Source organism: Ahaetulla prasina, chromosome 6, assembly GCF_028640845.1.
Source record: "Ahaetulla prasina isolate Xishuangbanna chromosome 6, ASM2864084v1, whole genome shotgun sequence".
Lineage (NCBI taxonomy): Eukaryota > Metazoa > Chordata > Lepidosauria > Squamata > Colubridae > Ahaetulla > Ahaetulla prasina.
The window spans coordinates 56036622-56061320 of record NC_080544.1 but is presented as its reverse complement, the minus strand read 5'-3'; the positions used below and the strand labels follow the sequence as shown (position 1 = coordinate 56061320).

General features: G+C 35.2%; 1 protein-coding gene across 1 annotated transcript in view; it reads right to left on the bottom strand.

The window, feature by feature from the left end:
* SORCS1 (sortilin related VPS10 domain containing receptor 1) overlaps positions 1-24699 on the bottom strand; it is a 508480-nt gene that overhangs the window by 133869 nt on the left and 349912 nt on the right. The window contains exon 5 of the mRNA XM_058189114.1: positions 23794-23867. Within this exon, the coding sequence (XP_058045097.1) occupies positions 23794-23867 (74 nt within the window). The remainder of the gene's footprint in view (positions 1-23793; positions 23868-24699) is intronic.

Here is a 24699-nt window from a genome sequence, read left to right as displayed (position 1 = left end):
CAAAATAATCATAATGACATATAGCCAATCAATACAAATGGAAAAAACAACAACAGAACAACATTTTGTTCTGCACATTGCATATTGTCAAATGACTGTAAACTTTTTGTCATGAAAATTAGTGTTTTTCTGTATTTTTAAAATAATTCTAGATGAATTATTATGGATTATGGATTTTTCTTAAAATTATTTTAAATTCAGAGTATTTTGAATAATGGTAAAAATACTGCTATTTTTAATATGTAATTATGTGCCTAGTTTTCTTTTTCTTAGATTACCACATATAAACAAATATATCATTGCCACTGAATCATGACTCTGCTATCTCATTGTTGTACACAATGGAGTATGACGGAAACTTCACTTTTACTCAAACCAGGATATAAATAAAAAAATATCCATTGAAAATAAGGATGCTAAATTAGCAATGGACTTGACATTTTAACATTATTATATATTAAAAAGACTATCAAGCACAACACTGATTAATAATAAGTTTACATGCAAGTTGAATTTAGGAAGTAAAGCTGGGGTTGTAACATAAAACAAATTCATCTCTTTAGATGTTTTCCTTTTTAAAAACTTGGAAATGTCACTCACTTATCTTTTTGATAGCATTTTGTCTTTTTTTGAAACAGTTGATGGCATTATTTAATAAACACTCTGCAGTCCAACATTTTCTTGATGCAGATTTTTAGAAAAGATAACATTGAATTAATAAAACACCATAATAAAAAACAACCTGTATTTTCACATAAATAAAGGATATGTTATTGTCAGCTGTGACTAAGTAAAACTTGGTATCCATCATTAATTTTAAGAAGATAAGACCATCAGAGATACAGTTACATGCAAAAGTTATTCCTGCTCTAATTGTATGTTTCAGTTGAATGAACTAAAGCTAACACAATCTCTACATGCTACAAAGTTAAGAGTATCATCTTTCTGCACATTTGAATACTTGCTTACTATTTACGTGCAATTGTTTATAGATTCGGGATATGAAAACAGTGAAAATAGTAGGTGCAGAAATATGGATAACTTTCCAGTCAGTGCTTTGTAATACCTCTTTTGGCAGAAATAATTAGTTCAAAGAGTGTAGCTAGCACAAATGCATTAAGATTTGCAGGAAAATATTCTATCTATACAATGTAGAAACTGTTTTAGTTTCTGTTCAGAGACTCATTGAAACATGTAATTTGACTGGTTTCTAAACTTTTGTATGCATCTGTGCATAAGTAATTATGTTCCTTCTTAATACAGCATAGCATTGCCTGAAGTTCTATTTAAAGAGGCTGAATAATTAGGAATTATTTTTTTAAAAAGACTGTCTGCACTTTGTTAACTTTTCTCTACCCAAGCTTGACTGTCCCTTTTCAGCAAATCCAGTTCTCCAAAGCACTCCATAGTCTGTGTTACACTAGAATGGTAGACATACTATAGATATAACTATTCACCATATGCCAATTTTGCTCAATACTAACAGACAGACAGACACACAAACACACACACACTATGTTAGTCAATAAAAATAGTAAGAAAATACACTGTTTAATGAAGTTCTGTTCCAAGGACGAAGCCATTAAGTGAAAAGGCTGCTAACTGAACACATGTCTGAGAGAGAATTGATGTGAACATCACTGGTTGCTGCTGCCTCATTCAGATAAAGTTCTCTCATAAAACTATGTCAGTGTTGTTCTCACTCTGGCATTAATTGTCAGGCACACAAAATTTGGTCGTAAGTGATTTTTGTTATTACTGCTATATTTGCAAATGGCTGCTAACTGAGGTAGTCACTAAAACGAGGAATGGATGTATATAATAAACACTGATTTTATTTATGTAACCACCCATATTTTATTCTATTTATATAACCTTCCATCTCACAAAATATGGTTTTGGATGATATAAAATACATTCACAATTAAAATCATAAAATGTATCATATAAATAATGGATACAAAAACCAAAAATGCAGGAGGATAACACTCTTGCATTAGCAATGGATAACCATTTTACAGGCTTACCACGCTGATCCCCAAGTCTGATGGAAAAACTAAAACTTTAGAGCATTCCAGAAAGCAGACAGGGATGGGGCCAATCTCACCTCTGTTTTACAGGGCAGGGACTACAGCAGAAAAGGCATACACTGTCTGTGCCTTGTCAGAAGGAACTTATTGGTATTTGGGATCCACAGTATTCACTTCCTGCTGCACCTGATGGGATGGGTGTAGGGTATATAATCAAGAAAAGACGGTCCCCCAGAAGCCTTGATCTTATGACATGTAGGGTTTTAAAAGCAAAAAAAAATCTCCTTGAATTTCACCCATAAATAAAGTGGCAGTCGGTGCAGTTTGCATAAAAGAGATATAACATTCACAGCCTAGGGGTACACATAACTGTCTATGCAGCTGCACTCTGCATCAATTGAAGCTTCTGGATGTTCTTCAAGGATAGCCTCATGTAATGTGCATTACAGAAATTCAATCTGGAGGTGATCACAATGTGAGTGACTGTGAGTAGAGCCTCATGCGCCAGGAAAGAGAGCAATTTAGAAAACTTAGAACTCCGCCGCCTTCGACATGACCTGAGTTTAACTCATAGAATCATCTTTAACAATGTCCTTCCTGTTGAAGACTACTTCAGCTTCAACTGCAACAATACACGAGCACACAATAGATTTAAGCTTAATGTTAACCACTCCAATCTTGATTGCAGAAAATATGACTTCAGTAACAGAGTTGTTAATACTTGGAATACACTACCAGACTCTGTTCCCCAAATCCCCAAAGCTTTAACCAAAAACTATCTACTATTGACCTCATCCCATTCCTAAGAGGTCTATAAGGGGTGTGCATAAGAGCACAAGCGTGCCTACCATTCCTGTCCTAATGTTTCCTTTCATTATATCCAATTAATATAGTTATTACATACTTATGCTTATATATCATATAGTTATTTCATGCTTATGCTTATATATACTGTTGTGACAAATAAATAAATAAAATAAATAAAAAAATAAAAACTGGTGCACAATATGAAGCTGTGCGAAAGCTCGCCAAGCCACAATTGGCATCTGCTCCTTGACAGGAGTAAGGATTTAAAAAGATACAATTTCTCTCCCCAAATTAGAATCTACAATTTTAAAAGCTGAATTGTTGCTACAGCACACCTGAATCACACAAAAAAACCTACCCCTTTTTAAAGGAATGAGTCTACGCCCGCTTATTGTTTAGCAGGGTTTAAATTCCTTAATCCCTGTGCCATCAAAAGCCACCAGAGGGAGCCAAAATCTTTTTGTAGTCTTCACTTTTGGTGGATCTCATAAAAAATCAAAAATCAGGTGAGAAGATAACATTTTCTAGTTCTACAAGCTCATCTGCCTGGGTGACTGGACTATTGAGTGGACATACGCCATGGTTCACGTACCGCAGGGAATCTACATCTAACCAAAGTCTGGCAACCCAGGGAAGGAGAGTAACAGGAATCATTAGTATAAGTGAGCTTCAGGTCTGAGGCTTCGTCAAACAACTATTCAGCAAATAAACATGATAGCAAATACCTATGTCACATATTTCAACTCTATGCTGGCACAAATGAGCAGTGGTAACATTTTTCGCTGCTGCCTCTGATACCTTTGTTTCTCATATTTATTGTACATACGGCAAAAACAAGTCTCTTTCCATTTCTAAGGACCCAGCTCACAAATACATTTTAACTCATTTTATGGATGTTCTTGATACACTGAATTACCCAAATAACCTGGATTCACACAACATACCAAGCTACAGAAAGGTAAAGAAGATAAAGGTGTATCTGCGGATTTTACTCCCCTAATCATTGTCAACTATATGGGGCACTGCTCATCACCATTTCAAGGTAGCGCTGTCCAGACATCCATGATCATGTGGCCAGCACAATGTCTCACCAAGATGGCACCTATATATATTTATCTATTTGCATGTTCTCAAACTTCTATGTTGGAAGGAGCTGGGGTGAAGCTGACAGCTCTCCCCATTGTGTGGCACTTGGATCTCAGTCAACAAACCCAGCATCTTAACCACTGAGCCACCACACCACCACAGAAGTTACTGAAAAACCTAACCAAAATTAATAAAACTTCTCATTGTGTGTGAATTCAGCTGCTAGATTGATGATTGGCATGATGTTCAAGTGAAAAGCTCATTGAACAGATTTCACCTGGAACTCATGGTGTTGTCTACTGGGGAAGAAAGTAGTACCTATAATGTAGAAACTGACATAGCAAATAAAATGTGTTCTTGGATTTCCAATAAAGCTCTGTGTGCTTCTGCAGCAATATAAATTAGTAAACAAATAAATAGTTATCCTGAACTGCAAAAAGCTGGAGACTTGTAGAGCCATCACTGTTAAAAAATCTCTGCAGTTCTTTCCTTCCATCTAATATTTTGCTAGAGTTTTGCAATTCGGTATGCTATCCGTATAAGCAAGCAAAAAAATCAATAAAATGTAAAAGTCTTTCCCCATTTCTCTCTATCCATGGTATAACCATGACCTAACAATCTCCTTTATGTACTGTGTCTCCAAGAACTTGCCTTCATCTCATCCCTGTTCGTACTCTGGATAGCTTTAAGAAATTCTTAGTTATAACTGTATTAAAGTAGCGTTTTGCCCTTTAAGTAACCAACAAGCCATGGCAGCTTTACTAAGAGTACAATCTGATATGTTCACTGCCTGCATCTATGAAGCAGAGCTAAAAGGCAAGAAGATAGGATTGCATAGTGAAACAGAATATAGAAAGCTAGTATTCAAAATCAGCCTATACAAAAGTTGACAATGGGATGAAAGCCAGTTTGAAAGCTGCACCTGTAAACTGTTGTTCAAGCTATTAGCTGGTTCTCCAGCTATAAATTGGCTCAGGGACCTGGTAGGTAAAGAATCTGCCATCTTGCTTTGCCAGTTCCCAACTGGGGCTGAGAAAGGTGACTGGCAACGGGGGAGAGAGGGAAAGGGTGTGCTGATAATAGTTAACTCAACTGACTAAGTTGCCAATTATAGTAATGGTTATCCTACCCTTAAGAAGGCACAGTGAAAGCTGTGTTCCCCAGATGGGAAAATAAGGATACAAAGAAAATTTTTGCTGATGTGTAAGGAAAAATCTTAAATACTCCAAGCTCAGAAATTTCACCTGATTTTGAGATCTCAGCGGATTATAATTATTTTTATTTCAGTTTATATTTTGGCTTTCAGCCCATTGTATGAAATGCAAATAGTGTCCAAGAATGGAAAATGTTGTCAAAATTCTAAATTTACAATTACAAAACATTTCTGGGTGTGTTCCTTTGATTAATTAATATGAGGTGGGGGAGAGAACATCCCTGAACTGCTATACTTAGAATCATAGAAAAGTAACTTAGTAAATTCTCTCTTTCCTTGAATTCCACAAGGGTAAGAAATGGTGTATGGATGAAAGCTCAGTCTTAAATCTCAAAATACAATTAAGTGTTAAGGAAATGGTAGAATGCCATACACCAAGAAAATTGGTGAGCCCAGTTACAGAGGATAAAAACCTTAGGGAGCTGAAGTTTGGGGCTTGAAACTCAAACTAACTAAATACAATCACAGCATCTGAGATGTTTTGGGTGTGGATAAAAGGATCTCTCAGCTGCTGCTGTTAAAGCTGAATTGTGAATGTATATATTTTATACTTTGTTCTTTCCATCTCACATTCCACACTATCAATAATAATAATAATAATACACAGTCCAAGTTATCTATATTTGATAAAGTGATTGGTATTTGATTAGTGGATGAGTATTTGTGAAAATGAAACATGTGAAACTTGTAGAAACCCAAAATTCAGTTTTGCACCCAAAGCCCCCCTCCCCCAGCCCCAAATATATAGGATAGGTATATTCTCATTAATCTTAATACTGTGAAATGTGTTGCATCTGCTATGCAAAATGTTCTATTTGTAAAACCGGTAATGGCAGCATTTTGTTCATTTGAGCAAGATCACACTTTGCAAAATGTCTGAGATTCTGTTCACTTAAATGTCACGATCTATCTCTAAAACTCTTTATACATGATTTATAGTTCCAATACAGCTGTAATTTACGCTTCAACCTTTTTTCACAATGTGTGTTATTATCATAAGTACACACCAAAACAACTCTACGTTTCAGTCTACTGACAGCTATTGTATACTTTCCCTATTGTTTGTATGAATTTTAAAGCAAATTGTAGGAGAATAGAGACCTTGATGGAAAAAACCCCTGAAAGCAAAGATATTCCCCGGATATAGAAAATCAAACTTTTTGTCTGCCATTGTAGAAAATTCCTATGTATACAAGACACACATCAAAATTTGGATAACTTTAAACTGTTTATTTCACTTCAAGAATTTCAAGGATAGGGTGCGCAACTTGGGTGTTCTCCTGGATGAACGGCTGTCGTTTGAAGATCATTTGACGGCCGTCTCCAGGAGAGCCTTTCACCAGGTTCGCCTGGTTTGTCAGTTGCGCCCCTTCCTTGATCGGGATGCCTTGTGCACAGTCACTCATGCGCTCGTTACCTCCCGCTTGGATTATTGTAATGCTCTCTACATGGGGCTCCCCTTGAGGTGCACCCGGAGGCTTCAGTTAGTTCAGAATGCAGCTGCGCGGGTAATAGAGGGAGCTTCACGTAGCTCCCACGTAACACCACTCCTGCGCAGACTGCACTGGCTACCTGTGGTCTCCCGGGTGCACTTTAAGGTTTTGGTTACTACCTTTAAAGCGCTCCATGGCTTAGGGCCTGGGTACTTACGGGACCGCCTGCTGTTACCTCATGCCTCCCACCGACCGGTGCGCTCCCACAGAGAGGGGCTCCTCAGGGTGCCGTCAGCCAAGCAATGTCGGCTGGCGGCCCCCAGGGGTAGATCCTTCTCTGTGGGGGCTCCTACCCTCTGGAACGAGCTTCCCCCGGGCTTACGCCAAATACCTGACCTTCGGACCTTCCGCCGCGAATTAAAAACACACTTATTTATTCGCGCGGGGCTGGCTTAAATTTTATTGGTTTTAAATTTTATTGGTTTTAAATTTTTTACTAGTAATTTTTAGTGGGTTTTAGTTTTCATGTTCCAAAATTTTAGGCCAATTATGTAATAAGTTTTTTAATTCGTATTTTAATTGTATATTACATTGTTTGTTTTACCTGGCTGTACACCGCCCTGAGTCCTTCGGGAGAAGGGCGGTATAAAAATTGAAATAATAATAATAATAATAATAATAATAATAATAATAATAATAATAATAATAATAATAATAATAATAATAAAAAGTTCCTACTGAATTTATGCTGAAGCCCAGCAATAATAGTTATTAATTATCAGGCATGGAAATATAGTGGAACTAGAAATCACAAAAAATGAAGAAATGAGGCATGGTACTACAGAATAAAACATTTCCATGCAGAATAAAACAAATAAAGCAATATTCACCAGGTAAACTTCAATCAATGAATGCAATTCAACACATAAAGGCATGCTATCTCAAAATCTATTGCTTGCATTTCTACTTCACTCAATTGATACTAATTCTAACTCACAACTACTTATTTGTTTACATGGGGAAATAGTTTCTTTCAAATGCACCACACATTTAATAAGGAAATCCTTTTTTCCTGCAATATACATATTTTCCCCAGAGGCAAAGATGCTTCTTTTATTTGCTCAACTTACAGTAAAACTACACAGTGCATCATTTGTCCTTGGCTGTATTTGGAAGAATTACTGGCATGAGCATCGCGATTAAACTCCGAGATGTGGAATGTGTAGAATAATTTCAGTTGATTTACCATCTCCTCTCTCATAAAACAAAAAATTAAAATATCAAAATTAAAACATTTTTATTTTAATCACTGTTTAATGATGGCTGGTTTCATGTGTCAGACTAAGATTTAAAAATCACAATAGTTGTTTATAGGCACTTATTTTGACAGCATCAGTAATTTCTTGACTTCCTTAAATGACCTGGGTCAGGACATGGATGGAGGGACTGTATCCCTCTTTGTCCTCTTGGACATCTCAGTGACCTTTGGTACCAAGACATATTGCTAGACTGCTTACAGGAACTAAGGATTGGAGGGACCATTTTACAGTGCAGTCTGCGGTGCACATTTTACTATCCTTTCTCAATGGCACTTTCAGCATTTGTCAGTAAGGGAGGAGAAATTGGCTAGTGCCTCCTTATATATGGGTGCGAAAGAGATTGGTCTTCTTTCCCCTGATATTTAACAACTGCATATAGAGAGAGATTGAGGTCAGTTTGCACAAAGTACACTCAGTATGTCGATAGACTCAATTGTACATTGCTATCTTGGGTTGTAAGGGATATATTGTTGATGCTCTTTTTTGTACCTTGAGGATGTATAGGTTTGCATAAGAGAGAACAAGATGAAACTGAACCAAAATGAAATGTAAATACTGTTTCATCAGAGTTATTTGTTGTCCCTTGTGTTGTCTGTTGGCAGGTTTATATCAAGGAAGACTAATAAGTCCCAAAATTAAATTCCTTAGCTTAGCACCACTGCTTCATTCCTTTAATAATAAGCATTATCATAATGTAACTCTGGTGGCAGGCAGAAGAAGACATTTTGACCAAAACAAAAGCTTTCATGACATCTTTCAAAAAATGTACTGACCTAATTTAAAAACTTCTCATTAAGCTTAAAGCATATGTTAATATAACTAACAACCAAAGTTAAGTCCAACTTGGCAAAACTTGGCAACTATACTCCGGCTGGAATTGAAATGAATCAGCTTATGTCTTCATTCCTGCCGATAATGAGAAATCTGAAGATGTTGTCAAACCAATACTGAATTCTCATGTGGAAAAGCACTATCATTATTCATCGACAGCATAATCCTATTTGTTCTTTATCCTAATCTTTGTTATATTTATTTATTTTAATTTAATTTAATTTAAATACTTCAATACTTTCAGCAAGAGTCCAACACAAGAGGCATAACCTCAAGTGTTACTCTTTATTTTTTGAGACTCATACATTTAAAATTCATAACATGTTCAGATAAATAAACCAACAGAGCCTTCATACATAAATACAAACAATAATATCATTATTTAAAACAATGTAAAACATCTTTACAATTAATTGCCATAGCTCTAACTCTGATCTTCTCTGATAGCATGGCAAATCTTGCCACATGCTGGGTTACCTTGTGATGTGTATCTGCCAACAAACAGCAGATTAAATTCCAGCCCAACAAAGACAGCAGTGAATAAATAAATTGGGTTCTAGAAATGAATCCTGGTAAGGCAGAGTAGCTGTGTAGGCTTATGATCGATAGCTCCAAATAGGGTTGCACTACCAAGACAGACACAGTGCACAACTTTGGGGTTCTCCTAGACTCATGCCTCCTGATTGAAGAGCAGATGGTAGTTGTGGCTAGGAGAGCTTTTGCACTACTTTGTCTGGTGCATCAACTGTGCCCTTCTCTGGATTGTGAGGCCCTGGAATTAGTCACTCGTGCCTTAGTCATCTTCCACTTGGATTACTGCAATGCGCTCAACATGAGGCTATTCTTGAAGAGTATCCAGAAGCTACAATTAGTTCAGAATGCAATGGGGCAGACAGTTTTGGAGGCACATTTAGCATCACTGTTATCTGAGCTGAACTAGCTACTGATCTGCTACCATGTGCCAGGTATTGGTTATCACTTTTAAAGCTTCTACAGCATGGGTCCAGAATATCTGCAGAACCATCTTTCCCTGTAGGATTTCTCTGTCCTACTCATGGTAGCAGAAGTGGCCTACTGTCAACTTCATCAGCTAAGGAAATTTGGCTGGTAGGATCCAGGAGAAGAGTCTTTTCTGCCATGGCCCCACATCTTGCCACAGAAGGTGAGGTATGTCCTCTCTCTTTTAGCCTTCAGGAAAAACCTTAAAACTTGGCTACACTGGCTGGCATGGGGTCCTGAAGGAGAAGCTGTCGGCTGGAGGTGATTGATGCAGTAATAGAGAAGACAGCACCACATCTCTGCTCTGGTTTTTAGTTTGTTTGAATTTTTGTAAATTTAATCTGTTTTTATATTCATAATTATTTTGATATTTTATCAAATTATAAGCCTCTCAGAGTCACCTCAAACCATGAGATGGGTGCCAAATAAATTTAATAATATTAATAATAATACCCTGTTTCCCTGAAAATAAGACATCCCCTGATAATAAGCCCAATTGGGCTTTTGAGCGCATGGCAATAAGGCCAAACGCTTATTACAGGGTTCAAAAAAATATAAGATGGGGTCTTATTTTTAGGGAAACATGGTAATAGTAATAGAAATTTTGTACAGCTATAGAAAATATACAATTCAGCAGATTATTGATCAGATGTCACCAAATATAGTGAAATTCCCAAACCCATATCCTTCTCTATCTTGCTTCCTAGTATGCTAAAAGCATTGATTGTAACTAGAGGTTAAAAGAGCTTATTTTGAGTTGATATATCTCAACCTATAAATATGCCAACATTCCTTACTATTGTTTAATCACATGGAACTATTCTGAGCAACCCATGTCATTGTACTCAGTTTTTACAACCAGTGGTTTAATTCAACCTTAAAACTTGGTCTATATGATTATTCCATTGTAAAGCAATAATGTTCAGCATACTGTAAGTAATTCCAAATGTGGCTACTTTTTTTAAGTTTTTGTCTTCTGCTAAGTTGTAAAACAGCACATCGATCAATATATCTTTATCTATATCATATATATCAACCTATATCAAATGATTGTCTTGACTATTGTAACAGTAACGGAGAAAAAATGCTAACCTCTATCTCAATTTAAAAAGAGTCCTTTATTGCTAAGCAAATTTGTTTGTACTTCTAAACCTGACCCCTGTCCTTCCATTGTGTTTCTCAAAAACACATATTATTTTCTATGCCCAAGAAATTCAATAAAACCATTGACACATACTCTTCCCTCTGCTATATTTATATATGAGTGTGAAAAAGTCCCTAACTTTGCAAATCAGCAATGGAGAAGAAGTGCAGGGGAGTTAAACTTTTCATTCTGTAATCGAACAAGAGACACAAATCTTCACACTCGATATTTCACCATTATCAACATATATTTTTTCAGAGATGCAATTATTCACTCAATGTTTAAGAGAGTGACAAATCAGTTCAGCACTGTTGCCAAGAAAACAGCATGGATGTGTCTTAGCAGCTGAGCTTGACATGGCAAAGATTTAACTTTCCCTGTTTAATGTTGGTGTGCCAATCCACCAACTTGCATTCTGACTACCACATCATGCTGTTTTGGTAATTTATGTCCCTGTGAAGAATTTCAGGCTGGGCAAATAGAAACCAAGGCATTCAAACTGAACACAATTTTGTAATCCTTATTCTTAGCATCTTATATTAGGCATTTTATTTTACAACTGTTAAAAAAAAGTTTTGTTTTGCAATGCACAGGAAATGCTTCAGTTATTTCTATACATTCAGCAGTTCTAGAGGTCAATGCTTAAACAGTATTTGAAATTACTTCTCACATTTGTTCATGCTAATTAACTCTTCAGCAGTTTTTGGCATACTTGCTAAATTTTACCATAGGCATCCATTTTAATTAAAAATAATAAGAGCAACCTAATGCTTTTTAATATAAAATTTGAAGTCTCTTTACAAACCTCATAATAAACATGCTCCATCCCATTTCATGTTACATATCTATCCCCTTTCCATGCAACAATATTCTCCCTGGAACTTAACTGGCCTCAAATTTACTTAGATTTAGCAGAGCTATTAAAACCCATCTGTTTCATCAGATTTGGGAGTAGATATGATATGTATTCCTTCCCTTCATCACCTAATTTGGGGTGCTTGTTTTTGACTGGCATTACCCTGGTGCAAAGATGAATGCATTATTATACTGATGTTTATATTTTATTGTTTTAATCCCATTTACAGGTTTTAGTAAGTAAACTGCTCAGAGTCAGGATTCCCTTTTATGAGAAGATAGCTAATAAAATAAAAATAAATATAAACAATTCAAGGAAATCTGCACTGTGGGATGGAATTATTATTCCAATATTACAAATGGAATAGGCATGAGACTTACTGCGATTATGTAAATCAATGGTTGATTTCATATTTAGAATTACTTACTTCTACTTTCAATACTCTTATATCAAAGTCTTTTCCTGCTTAATCTCAGTACCTTAACTGTGTTCCTATCCGTAGCCTACCTTGTTCATTGGTTTGAAAGTTTTATTAACATAAATATATTTAAAATATAACCCCAGTTTAAAAGGAATGATACAAGAAAATGATGTGGAAACAAACAGACTTTTCCTAAGGAATCTATGAGAACTGTGATTATCAGACATGTGGAAAAAGAATGATATGTTTTCCTGTTTGGCCTCATGTCCTCTGTCCTAGCAAGCATGGTCTTAAAATGAAATATTGTGTGACTTTTGGAGTATCTTCTTTTTTGGAATTTTTTTTTTCTTTTGAAGGGAGGGGTGTTTTAACAAATGTAATCATTCAAACTTTCATGTTGAGTCCTTTTAAATTGGATGTTTCTTTCCCTCACCTGTTGACACATTAAACAGTCATAGTATGGTGGCAAGACAAGATCTTGTATGGGATATACCACCAACAGATATCTAACATTGAGAAATCCTTCCAATGACTGAAAGGGCTAGGCTTAAAAAATCAACTCTAAGGCACTGATTACAACAACACCAGAACAGGTACTAAGCACCACATCCATAGACACAGGGATCTACGATACTAGATGTGCATAGAGGCTTCAGAGATCATTCAATACATAGTGGCAGGGTATAAGATGCAGACAGAAACAGCACATCCTGAATGGCACAAACCAAGTATTGCCATTGTGTACAAGTACATCTGCACAGTATATGGGATTGTCCTGGGATGAAATGCTCCCAGTTTGGACCGGCTCACCCGATCTGGTAGCGATGGCAGCAGGTGGTTCGGAGGCAGGTAGCCCTGCCTCCTGCCCCTGCTGACCCGTGCCATCATCAGAGTGTTTTTTTTTACTTTTAAAAGCAGTTTTTCTTCAGCCGCAAACATGCCTTTAAAAGTAAAAAAAAAAAGCCTCTGATTATCCCGCAGGTCAGCTGGGATTGTCAGAGCCTTTAAACTCTTTCTTTAACAACCTCTTCGGCCAAAGAGATTGTAAAAAAAAAAGTTTTAAAAGGCTCCTCTGGTGATCCCAGCTGAGTTCCTCATCACCAGAACCTTAAAAAACATGTTTTCTACAAGCTCTTCAGCTGAAGAGCTTGTAGAAAACCTCCTTTTAAGAGATTCTGGGCTGCGATAAGGCACTTACCTAATTAATTGCTCCTTTCGGGCTGGGAAACCCATGCTTTACATCAGTTGTGTCAGCTAGCAACTTAATCTGCCTGCCTAAAATCCATCTCCTCAGTCAGCAACTGAATCTGCCTGCTTTGCTGGCTGAGGAACTCTGGGAATTGAAGTCCACAAACCTTAAAGTTACTAAGGTTGGAGACCCCGACCTAAAAATTTTCAATAAAATAAAATAATAAAATAAAATATTTGTGCAGCTTTCTGAGATTTGGTGTGTTTCAGTAGTTTTTCATTCTAACTACACAAACACACAAAATCTCACAAAGCTGTAGGTGGCATTTTGTGTGTGTGTGTGTGTGTGTTTGTATGAGTCAGTTGTGTTGTATGTGTGTAAAGTGTGAAAGTAAGTTTTTGAGCTTTTTGTGGCTGTGTGAGATTCCTGTATGTTGCAGGGGCCATTTTGAGTGAAGTGCAGCTGCTTTTACATTGTGTGTGAGTCAGTTGTGTTGTGTTGTGTGTGTGTAAAGTGTGAAAGTTGGTTTTTGAGCTTTTTGTGGCTGTGTGAGGTTCCTGCTTGTTGCAGGGGCCATTTTGGGTGAAGTGCAGCTGCTTTTACATTGTGTGTGTGTCAGTTGTGTTGTGTGTGTGTAAAGTGTGAAAGTTGGTTTTTGGTACCTCTTATTGTTTTTTATACTTTATTATTTTTATTATTTATTGTTATTGGCCACACCCATCCAGTCATCTGACCACCAAGCTATGCCCACCAATTAAGCCATGCCCACAGAACCGGTAGGGAAAATTTTTAGATTTCACCCCTGAATTGTCCAGATGGAAATTCCATAGACATTTGTGGAGAATAACAGGGCTAAGATGCTATAGGACTTTCATATCCAGATAGACAGGAGAAGTACAGGCCAATCACCTAGATGTTGTGGTAGTGGACAAGGACCAGAAGACAGCAGAGATAATAGGTATAACAGTGCCAAGTGACAGCAACATCCAGGGGAAGAGTATAAAAAGCTGGAGAAGTACCAGGACGTGAAGGAGGAACTCAACAGGATGTGAAAAGTAAAAGCCAAAGGGGTCCTAATGGTGATAGGAGCACTTGAGCTGTGACTTCTAAGCTGGTAGAGTGGCTTCAGCAAATCCCAGATCTATACAACTGCAGGGCTAGGAACAGCTAAAATACTACGCAGAATCCTGAATCTCCTAGGCTTCTGATAGAGAAAATGACATTGAAGAAGATGCACACCTCTAATAGGGATGCAAAAGGACTTAACATATATGTTAAGAAAAATGCAATGGAGCCTTTAACACTAAGCTTAAAATTGAAACTTTTATTACACAACACTGATGGTTTGCATTCATTTTTTTAATGTTATACACAATTCTGATTGAAAAAAATCCAAATAATTTTATGCTTGTAATATTGACATCCTAATTTGTACTTACTATTGATAGAATATTTTTTCTTTTGTTAATTTCTAAAACTGTAAACTAAAGTATATAAATAACAGAATGTTAATAAATTTTATTTATAAACACTATTGAAATAGTCATTTATATTATTATTATACTAAGATCAATACCAATATTATAAAATGAGTAAAAAAAAAATATGTTGGAATAATATTGAGATTGAAAAGCCGGCCTTTCTGATGTTGGAAATACGTAATTTTATATACACATAGGCCTAAGAACATTTTTTGCAGGAGTTTTTTGCTGTAATTTTGTTGCAGATGCCAAAAATGTAAACAATTAATGTGTGTTTCTTTTCCTCCATTTCTTTTCTTTTCCAATTGTCTATGCCCTCCTTTGCTTATTCAGGTATCTAGTAACTCTAACTATGAGATGAAGTTATATGGTGGATAGTTTAAAGTCTTACCTATTTGGTTTAGACTTTAAATCAAAATGCAACCTGACTTAGAAGAATGGGCAAATTCAATTTCAGAATGGGATAAAGGGAATAGATCAAAATGGATACTGTCCATTTTGTCCAATCTTAATGTACCTCAGACAACCTACATTCAATGAGGCAATGAAAGAGCACAACATTCTAAAAGTCTGACCTAAATAATATATTTATTTTTTTAAAAAAACCTTATCTAAAATGTTTATCAGTAACCTAGCCTCTAATATGCTGAATATATAAACTATAATAACGCTATTAAATAAAACACAAAGGTAACACAGAGATACCATAAACTAAGTATAAGGAAAAACCTGAACAAAAAAGATACATTTTCAAAGGCGATAATCATCTTCTCTTACACCATTTCCTCTGAAGGCTGTTTTGCCACAGAAGATCAGTAAAAGAAATAAAAAGGCTTGTTTTCTGCATTTTCTTCATTGAAATTACCTTCAAAGCATAATTATTCCTACAAGTTTTGCCCTGTGACAATACAATCACAAACTATCCATGTTTAATTGATGCAATTTGATTGGTGGAAATATTGCCTTTGGTGGTTCATTTTCTTTCAACTTCAGTAGGCCAACAAATAACTTCCTAAAACTATATCGAAAGCTCAGCATGCTGTAGCTCCCCTTGTTAAAATGTGACATTTCTTTATAGAATACCACAATTTGAAGATTGAACAGAACCAGTTTTAAAGCTGCATTTTTCTGCTTAAGATGTTGATTACCTTGGTGGGAATTCTGGGATTCAGTGTAATTCAGTGTAACTGGAAGGTATCACACTGAGAAAACTGTTATGACAGGTGATATGCAGTGCAGTGCCCATCAGGAGAAGGGGTGCAGGAGCACTAGAGAAGCAGTGTGACTTCTTCTCTTTCTTAAATAGGAGGTCACTTGGGTTCCTTGCCTATGTTATCATATTATATCTAAACTTGGAACCGTGGGAAAAAATCTGGGAAAGTTGATTATTCCCTGAATAAGGGTTTTAGTCCTGGTTTTTCTATATTTGAACTTGGTTAATAAGTAACCCAGAAATCAAATGTAGTAAGCTTCAATATGGCATTTAAAAAGTAGACCATGCTTGAATAAGAAAGTAAATCCTTAAGACAAAAGAAATGAGATAGATTTTTGCAAGGCGTTTTCACCAAATAGAGTGCAACAACTTTGGTGTCCCAATGGAGAACAAAGTGCCAAATAGAGCATATGCTCCTCCGGTCACCTCAGGAGGCAAAGATGTTACACAAACATTTCTGGCTTGCTTACAGAACTTGCTGGAGGGCTGGACTGATGCCTTGATTTATTTAGGTATAAAGTTTCCTTCATTTGTGCTGGCAGCAAAATCTTTCAATTACAGAGAATTCAAAACATTTTGTTGTACAGGTCCTCCGGCACACAGAAGCATAGTTCATCCTGCTCTATATTGTGGTGGCCTACCTATCTTAGTCTATTCAAAAAACAAGCTTTTTCAAAGGCACCAGCAATGGAACACCTTACCCTGAGGCACTAACCTTGACCCAGACTGTCTTAATTCAAAGCTTACTTGGCCATAAAAATGTTTCACAAAGTCCTAGTTTATGGAGCTCCATAAACTGCCAGCCTGCACTCACTTGTTCTATGAATAAGCTATGAAATATATCTATTTTTATTTATTTTTCCCTGAACTCGTCCTTTACTGTGGCTTCTTCTTTCAAGTCAACCAAATGATTTCCCCAGATGTGCTGTCATGGTGTCACTTTGATTGGCAAGTTTTACATCAGCCTCCAGCAAATGCTCATCGTAATGAAAAGCTTGAATTACTGATATGTAATTTTTGCAAACATAACCATACAATCTTAGTTTGATTTTCCAGATAAGAACATACTAAGTTCAGTCTAACAAGTAAGGTCAAGTTGTTAAAAGTAGCTCTTAAACTTCTGAGATATGCATGTTGCTATCAGAATGCTGATCAGTCTGTATATACATTAATTTAACAAGTCCAATAACGATATTAGTCAATGATACTTGTAATCTAAAGAAAGCTTTGAAAGTATTTTTAGAAACTCTCACTATGCCTCAGGGTGTTCTTAGATGCCACATAAATGAGTATTTACAAGTCATTTGGTCTGACTTCATAAGAAAAGAGCAGCACCTCCTCCCCTTATAACAAGTTCTTACATTGGTTGATATAAGTAACAGAATGATCTGTGCACATCACATTTATTGTTTGAACTCCATTAGGATTAGAAAGAATAGAAGTGATGACATCAGGACTTGAGATCAGAAATCTGTTACTGAAGAGCAGGAAACTTCTTCATCAATAGCTCTATTCTGAAGATAAATTTCAAAGAAATTTAGTTTATGGAATAGAATAGTTTGGGTAATATAATAGGATTTTTGGACTGGCTTCTCTACTATACCTCAGAAGACATAATCCAACCATCACACTACTGACCTCACATTTGCTTTTGCATGTTACCTTCAACTCATCAGTTCTTCACCCTGACCTTATTTTTGTTTGCTTTCCCATCTCCCTGTCTCTTCCCATTTATTGAATGTTCATCTACTCAATTCCCTGGCAAGAAAAATGACATTCAGGGTTTGTCATTTTTATAGCCTAGTACCATCTGGACCACAAACTGTCACCCTTCCCTAAACCCCAAAGCAAATGACTTCTTTTCTTGCTTATGCTATCTAGCCTTATGGTGACTTTCCCTTTATCCCAATGACTGACTTTCTGCACAAGTATTTCTGGATAATCTGTTTAGAAAGAATTGTCTCGGGCTGAAAATGTTGATTTAAAAGATGATCTGAGTTTCAAATGGCACATAGTCATCTGAAGAAGACCTCTGCTTAGTATTTCAGAGATATCAGGGTTGTGCATGAGAGCATTCTAAAGAAGAGTGGGATAATTTAGAATAAAGTTTACCTTATTAGGACAAAAAGGTCTAAACTTTAGACAGAATAGAAAAACTTTATTGTCACTTTAAATGTACACTAATTGGCAAACATTAAAATAAAATTTGATTGCAGGCAGCTCTCAAAGGGTCACCACCTTCAATATATACCACATAAACATGACTAAGTAAATAAATATGCATATACCCACATATATTATATGACACAGAGAAACAACACAGTCTAGTTCGGACGTATACAGGTACTTGGTGAAAAAAACGAATCTTGAGAGTTTACTAGATGGATGGCATAGGAAACAAAACTGTTACAGAATATGCTAGTCCTGCTAGAAACCTCCTTCAAGAGGGGATCAACAGAAACAGAACTATAAAGTGGGTATGTGGGGTCTCTAACAATGCTTTGAGCTCTAAGCACATAGTGCTTAAAAGCAGTAATCCTGAATAACAGGAAGCAAGCTTCCTATAATCTTCTTGGCTGTCCTTACCACTCTCTGTATGGACTTTCTATCTGAGGCACTGCTGCCACCAAACCATACATTGATGCAGTTTATTAAAATGGTCTCAATTGTACCTCTGTAAAAAGTGGCCAGAACAGAAGGAGAAAGATGTGCTCTCCTCATCCAGTGCAGGAACTGCAGACATTGGTTTGCACGCTTCACTAAGGATGATGTGTGGAGAGACCAATTCAGATTGTTAGTTATCTGCACCCCCAGGTACTTAATACTGTTGACCACCTATACAGCTGTATCTTGATACTGAATGGAGTATGACTATGCCAGCTCTTTCTAAAAACTACAATGATATCCTTTTATTAACATTTAGAACCTGGTTACTTTTATTGCAACCAGTCCACCAGAGCCTTCACCTCTTCCCTCTTTGTTTTAATGTATAGCTTGAAAAAAACTTTGGTTCCAACTTCTTTATCAAAAACTTTAGTTGACTGCAAAAGAGGTAACATAGCAAAGGCAATATAAAACATAGTTTACAAAACATAGTAGAACACATTGGGGAGAGGAATAAAGGCAGTGGTGGGATTCAAGTAATTTAACAACCGGTTCTCTGCCCTAATTATTTCTTCCAACAACCAGTTTGCCAAACTGTTCGGAAAGTTAACAACCGGTTCTCCCAAAGTGGTGTGAACTGGCTGAATCCCACCACTGAATAAAGGGAACTACTGATTTAAGTAACAAACAAATATGCTGTTTGCAAATCAGGATGCCATGAGAATACCATTGGATAACAGGGTAGGAAGACCTGGGAGACAATGTTCTTTGCTTTTTATTGTGTAGTGATTTGTCCTAATTGCTTATGTATGATATTTTCTATGTTAGGTAGCTTGTTTAATGATTAACCAATTTAGTAGAAAATACCTACAAATTCATTCTTTACACTTTCCAAATCTTGTCACATATCCCTTCATTGAATTGGATATGACCCATACCGACTTGGGCCATTTTCAGAGTTCCAGATCAAGGCTCCAAATGCATTCATTTGGTTTTGGCATTCTCAAGCATGAAATATATTTTTTGTGTTTTATTGTTATAATAATTTTAATCATCATTCAAGCTGATTTTAAATCAACATTCAAAATTTTCATATTTGACTTTTAATTTTATTAATTAATAAAATTAATTAATTTTAATAATATTTTTTGCATGGAATGTATTGGGGAGAAAATCATGATGGCTGAAATATGTTGAAAATGATGGTGAATTTGTCCCCATGTATGTGTGTGTATCTGTACCTGTTTCTATGTTACATATATGTAGAGAGTCAGAACTAAATATAAAAATCAGAAATCAGAACAGCTGAATAACTAAATCAAAAAAGATAAATGTTTTTGAATACTCATATATTTTAAATATTTTAAATGAGGCCTTGGGTTTTATAAATGATATAAATCTTTATATTCAGTTCTCCACTATGCCATCCAAGAACAAAATGCTTTTCTAGGAGACTGATTAAGATTTTCACTAGAGATATGTCTCCATTTTTTGCTTTTTTTCTTAATGTATTTTTAGAAATTATAGTTGAGTTATAATCACTACTGTACATTAAAACAAGAAGTACTGGTGAAAATAAAATAAGGTCTTAGTTGTTTTTTCACATGATATGATAAGATATTTGCAGAAAGAAGATGAGTAATTAGAGCATGATATTGGAAAAGGCTAAGATACAGGATCGTGAAACAGATGCAAATGTTGATTGAAAGACTCTCAAGTTAAACACACCCTGCAAATACCTTATCACAGACCAGCCAGATCCTTCAAGTTGGAAAGCAGAATAGGAAGAGTATTGACAGTTTTGAACATTGATTTGGAGAACATTTCTGTGAATATCATGGAAAGCTAAGTAAATAAACCAATAGATCATCACACTGGGTTCTCATTAGAGGCACACATGGCTTGGATCAAATTATTGTACTTCAGACATGTTATGTGAGATCCTAGCTTTGTAGAGAAGGCTCGGATGTTTGGAAAGGTGAAAGGGGGAAAAAAGGAAGTACATGACCAGTAGCAAGATAAATGTACTCGGTTATCCTGGCAATGGGTAATCTATTGAAAGATCTGAAAGATCAGGTTAGGGATGTATTATCATGAAGAAAAACATTATGTGATGTCTTTAAGAGCTGACACCAACTTGATAGAACATAATCAAATCTAACCAGCATACTGTAAACAAATAAGTGCAAAATAAATTGAATATATATAGACAGTCTCATACACTAGATCTTCTGTAATGATATTTAAATGGATCACTAAATGGATCAGTGATTTTTAGCCTACCTAAGAGAAAATTAAATTGTTTTAACTTAATATGGAGTTTTATATGATCCCATACTTTACTGGCAAGGATAGCTTTAATAAATTCAGTTAAATAATATAATTAATAGTCTTTGATTATGGCTTATGGCCATTTAGGTACTTGCTGTGAAGTGGAATCTGTAATAAATAATCAAGATCATATTGTTCAAACATGCTTCATATTGCCTAAATCTTAAATATATTTGTTCCTGACATTTTTCTTTTCTGCCTGCTGAACTCTATCTAGTATTTTCATCTAGTATTATGAAAAATCAGTAGAAGTGTTCTCACATAGGAATGCCACTAATTCAAATTATAATGGATAGGACACTTTAATCTACATACTCATGAACCCTAACCAAGTACTTAATAATAGTTCCTTCTGAAGTAGAAGAGTATCAAGACACTCTACAAGGACAAAGATGGAATATCATTCAATGTTTGTACATTAATTTGGAACAATATGAAAAATTGTATAAAGAATCCACACTGGAATAAAACATAGAGGCTCCAAAATCTATTTTCTTTTTCAATTTTTTGTTAATTGAAACTATTTTTATAACCCAAGATGGTGAAGAGTGCTAAACAAACATCAAAATGCTATAAAATTGGGAACACAGAAGGAAAGAACAGTAGAAATACAGCAAGTAGCAATTTCTATAAAAGTATAGAACTACATTTGAAACTTGTTAAAGGGGATAGTTTTGTCTATCTATCTAAACTATATGTGATTACATCTTTCTCCCAAACTGTATATTTCATGATAGGGTATATTTTTAAAGATATTTTTTGAAAGAATTGTGAGAATCCTGTTCCAGAAGTGATCAGAAGAAAATCTTACATTCTTTCTCTTTTGCCAAGTTTGTATTCATTCTTCCAATCCTGTGTTTTCTTTGCTCCTATTTCTACAAATGTAAAAAAACTAAGGCAGTCAAATTGTTATCTAAATCAGCTATTTTAAATTTTCAGGAGACATCAAAAAGCTACTCCTTTTCTCTGTTTCTCTTCTGCACAGAAAACTTTGGGACTTATAAAGAAAAACGATGAAAATAATGTGGAAATAACTATTTAAAATACATTATTTCAGGGAGGGAAATCTCAGAAAGAAAATAACAAAGGCCTCTTTAAATCAATATTTATAAATGCCTCTGTGCTTTCCTAAAACATTCATGTATACCTAAATTATATTCCTAAATTAAACGATATAGCTACATATACAGGAACCAAAGCTTTGATTTTCTAGAATACAGAGTATTCTAAAAAGTTCCTGAGACTTTTTAAATAAAAATATCTTTATTGTTCTTAAATAGTAAAAGCTAGTTCCAGTTTTTTTCAGCATGGAACTAAACTCCTGTCCTTTTAAATTCTATTTTGGCCACTCCTGCCCTTCTTCCTGAACAAAGGATTTTTCGAAACAAGCTATGAACTTCCTACACTTATAGGTGGGATAAACATTTACATTATTTTGAGATATGAAATTGAATTTTTAGACAATATATATGATTGACTACTTTTTTGGGGGGAAATGTATGTTTTAGATGTCAGCATACATTTATTTTATTTTATTTTTATTTTATTTTTATTACGATATTCTTTTTTCATAACATTAGTGCATATTTAACAGATCTGTGACATTATTGTATATTTCGGATCTACCTTCCATATAGTTTCTATATACATTATACGCATCTAATCAGTAATAGCCTTATATATATATTATTTTCTATTTCTATTGCTTGTCCATCTGTACCAATTTTCCCAGATCGCATCATATTCTGAATCTTCTTTTTCTTGTAATTCTATGGTAAGCCTATTCATTTCTGTGCAATCATATACTTTTTGGATAATCAGACTCTCTGGTGGTATGCTACTGTGTTTCCAATATTGCACAAACGCAATCCTCTCTGCTGTTAGTAGGTGCAGAGTCAAATATCTTGGTTTTTTTATCAAGTTTTATCTTAAGCATTTCCAAGAGAAATGTTTCTGGGTTCAGCTCAATTTGGCATTTTGTTATATCCTGTAACCATCCCTGTATCTTGACCCAGTACTTTTTTGCTTTGGGGCACATCCACCAGACATGAAAGAAGGTACCTTGATGTTGATTACATTTCTAGTACTTTGGACTTAGGTTCGGGTACATTTTGGCCAGCTTAGCTGGTGCTAGGTACCAGCGGTAAAGCATTTTGATGTCAGCATACATTATACTTGTTCCAACATAGAAGAAATATTAGTTCCATTGTTGGCAAAATGGAGGGTATGCCTTCGGCGAAATAGCACTATATTTCCAATATATTGTAATTCAATAAATATAAGATGGCATGAAAAATGTCTTTGTAAAGCAGAATAATTCTGACACATACTGAATATTAGTCTCCTATAGCTACCAATCAGGAATAACTACTGTGGTGCAGTGGAAGCATTTCACATTAAGAAAGGATTCAAATACTATATTTATTTTGCTATTTAGTTTATTGACCAGCTAAAGTAGTCTCTATCTCTCAGTTTAATCTACTGGCTAAATATATGCTAAATAAATATATAAACCTACTGGGGTGATAAAATAAGTAGAAAAATTTACACTATTAGGTATCTTTCCCCATTCATCCCTTTTTAGTCAAAGAAACAATATGCTAAATTTAATAAGTCTTCATTAAAATTAGAAAATGTATGCAGCTATAGGACTGTAACTTTTTTCTAAATAATACATACACACACACACACACACACACACACACACACAACAGCCTAAAGAGACATTGGAAGATATCTGGGAGCCTATTATAAAGACTCAAATTCAATAAATTAATTAAAGTGTTCATTGTTAGAAAAAGACCTGTGATAGGCGAAATACTATTTTTTTACTTACCAGTAGAATCTATTTGGGGTTATGGATTCTTGTAGAAGTAGCCATCTTCTTCCAAATTCAACTGAACTGTACAACTATGAAGAAAATTTTAAAAAAGTGTCTTAATCTTCTGCCAAACATTCATCCTATTTTAATTCTCTTAAAGCTTTATGATGTGAATGATTACCAGATCGTTTTTAAATCTCAGTCTCCTTTTTTCACACCTGTCAAGAAGGTTTACAAAAATATTATCTAAAGAAGCATTCTTGATAATCCAAAAATATGTTCTATAAAATTTATTTTTAATTATCTCCTCTCACTTTAGCTGTCTAATGTGAAAATGTGTGCAGCAACAATTCTGCCCAAATCATAAAAGATTTGCTCTAACATGAGATGACAAAATGCACTGATTGTTGTTATAGGTTTGTTTAGAATGTGTCAAAAACTGAAACAAATGTACTTGTTACATCTGATATAGATTTAACAGTGGAACAGTAGAACACAATTTTTCTAACTGCAACTTTTTCCATTTTACCCTGGAATCAGAGTGTGCCCTAGATTTACAAAAAAATTATTTCTTGAAAACAGAGTGGGTTGTGGTTTTTTTTTCTGTCTCACTTTCATGTCTTTTAGAAACCTTTGGAATTCGAAGTGATAGAAGATGCTAGTAGGGTTATTATTGGAAAAGGGGCTTGTTGATATGTGTTTTTTCCTGATTCTGTTTCTCCTGCTTCCTCAATATCCATGTTTTGTGATTTGATAGTAGCTGTTCCCTGATGGCATTTTTCTTTGGAATATAACTGCAAGATGAAAAATGTTGGGAAGGAAATATACAAAGAAAAACAAAATACAGATAGTCCTCGACTTACAATAGTTCATTTAGTGACTGTTCAAAGTTACAACAGCACTGAAAAAAGTGACTTATTT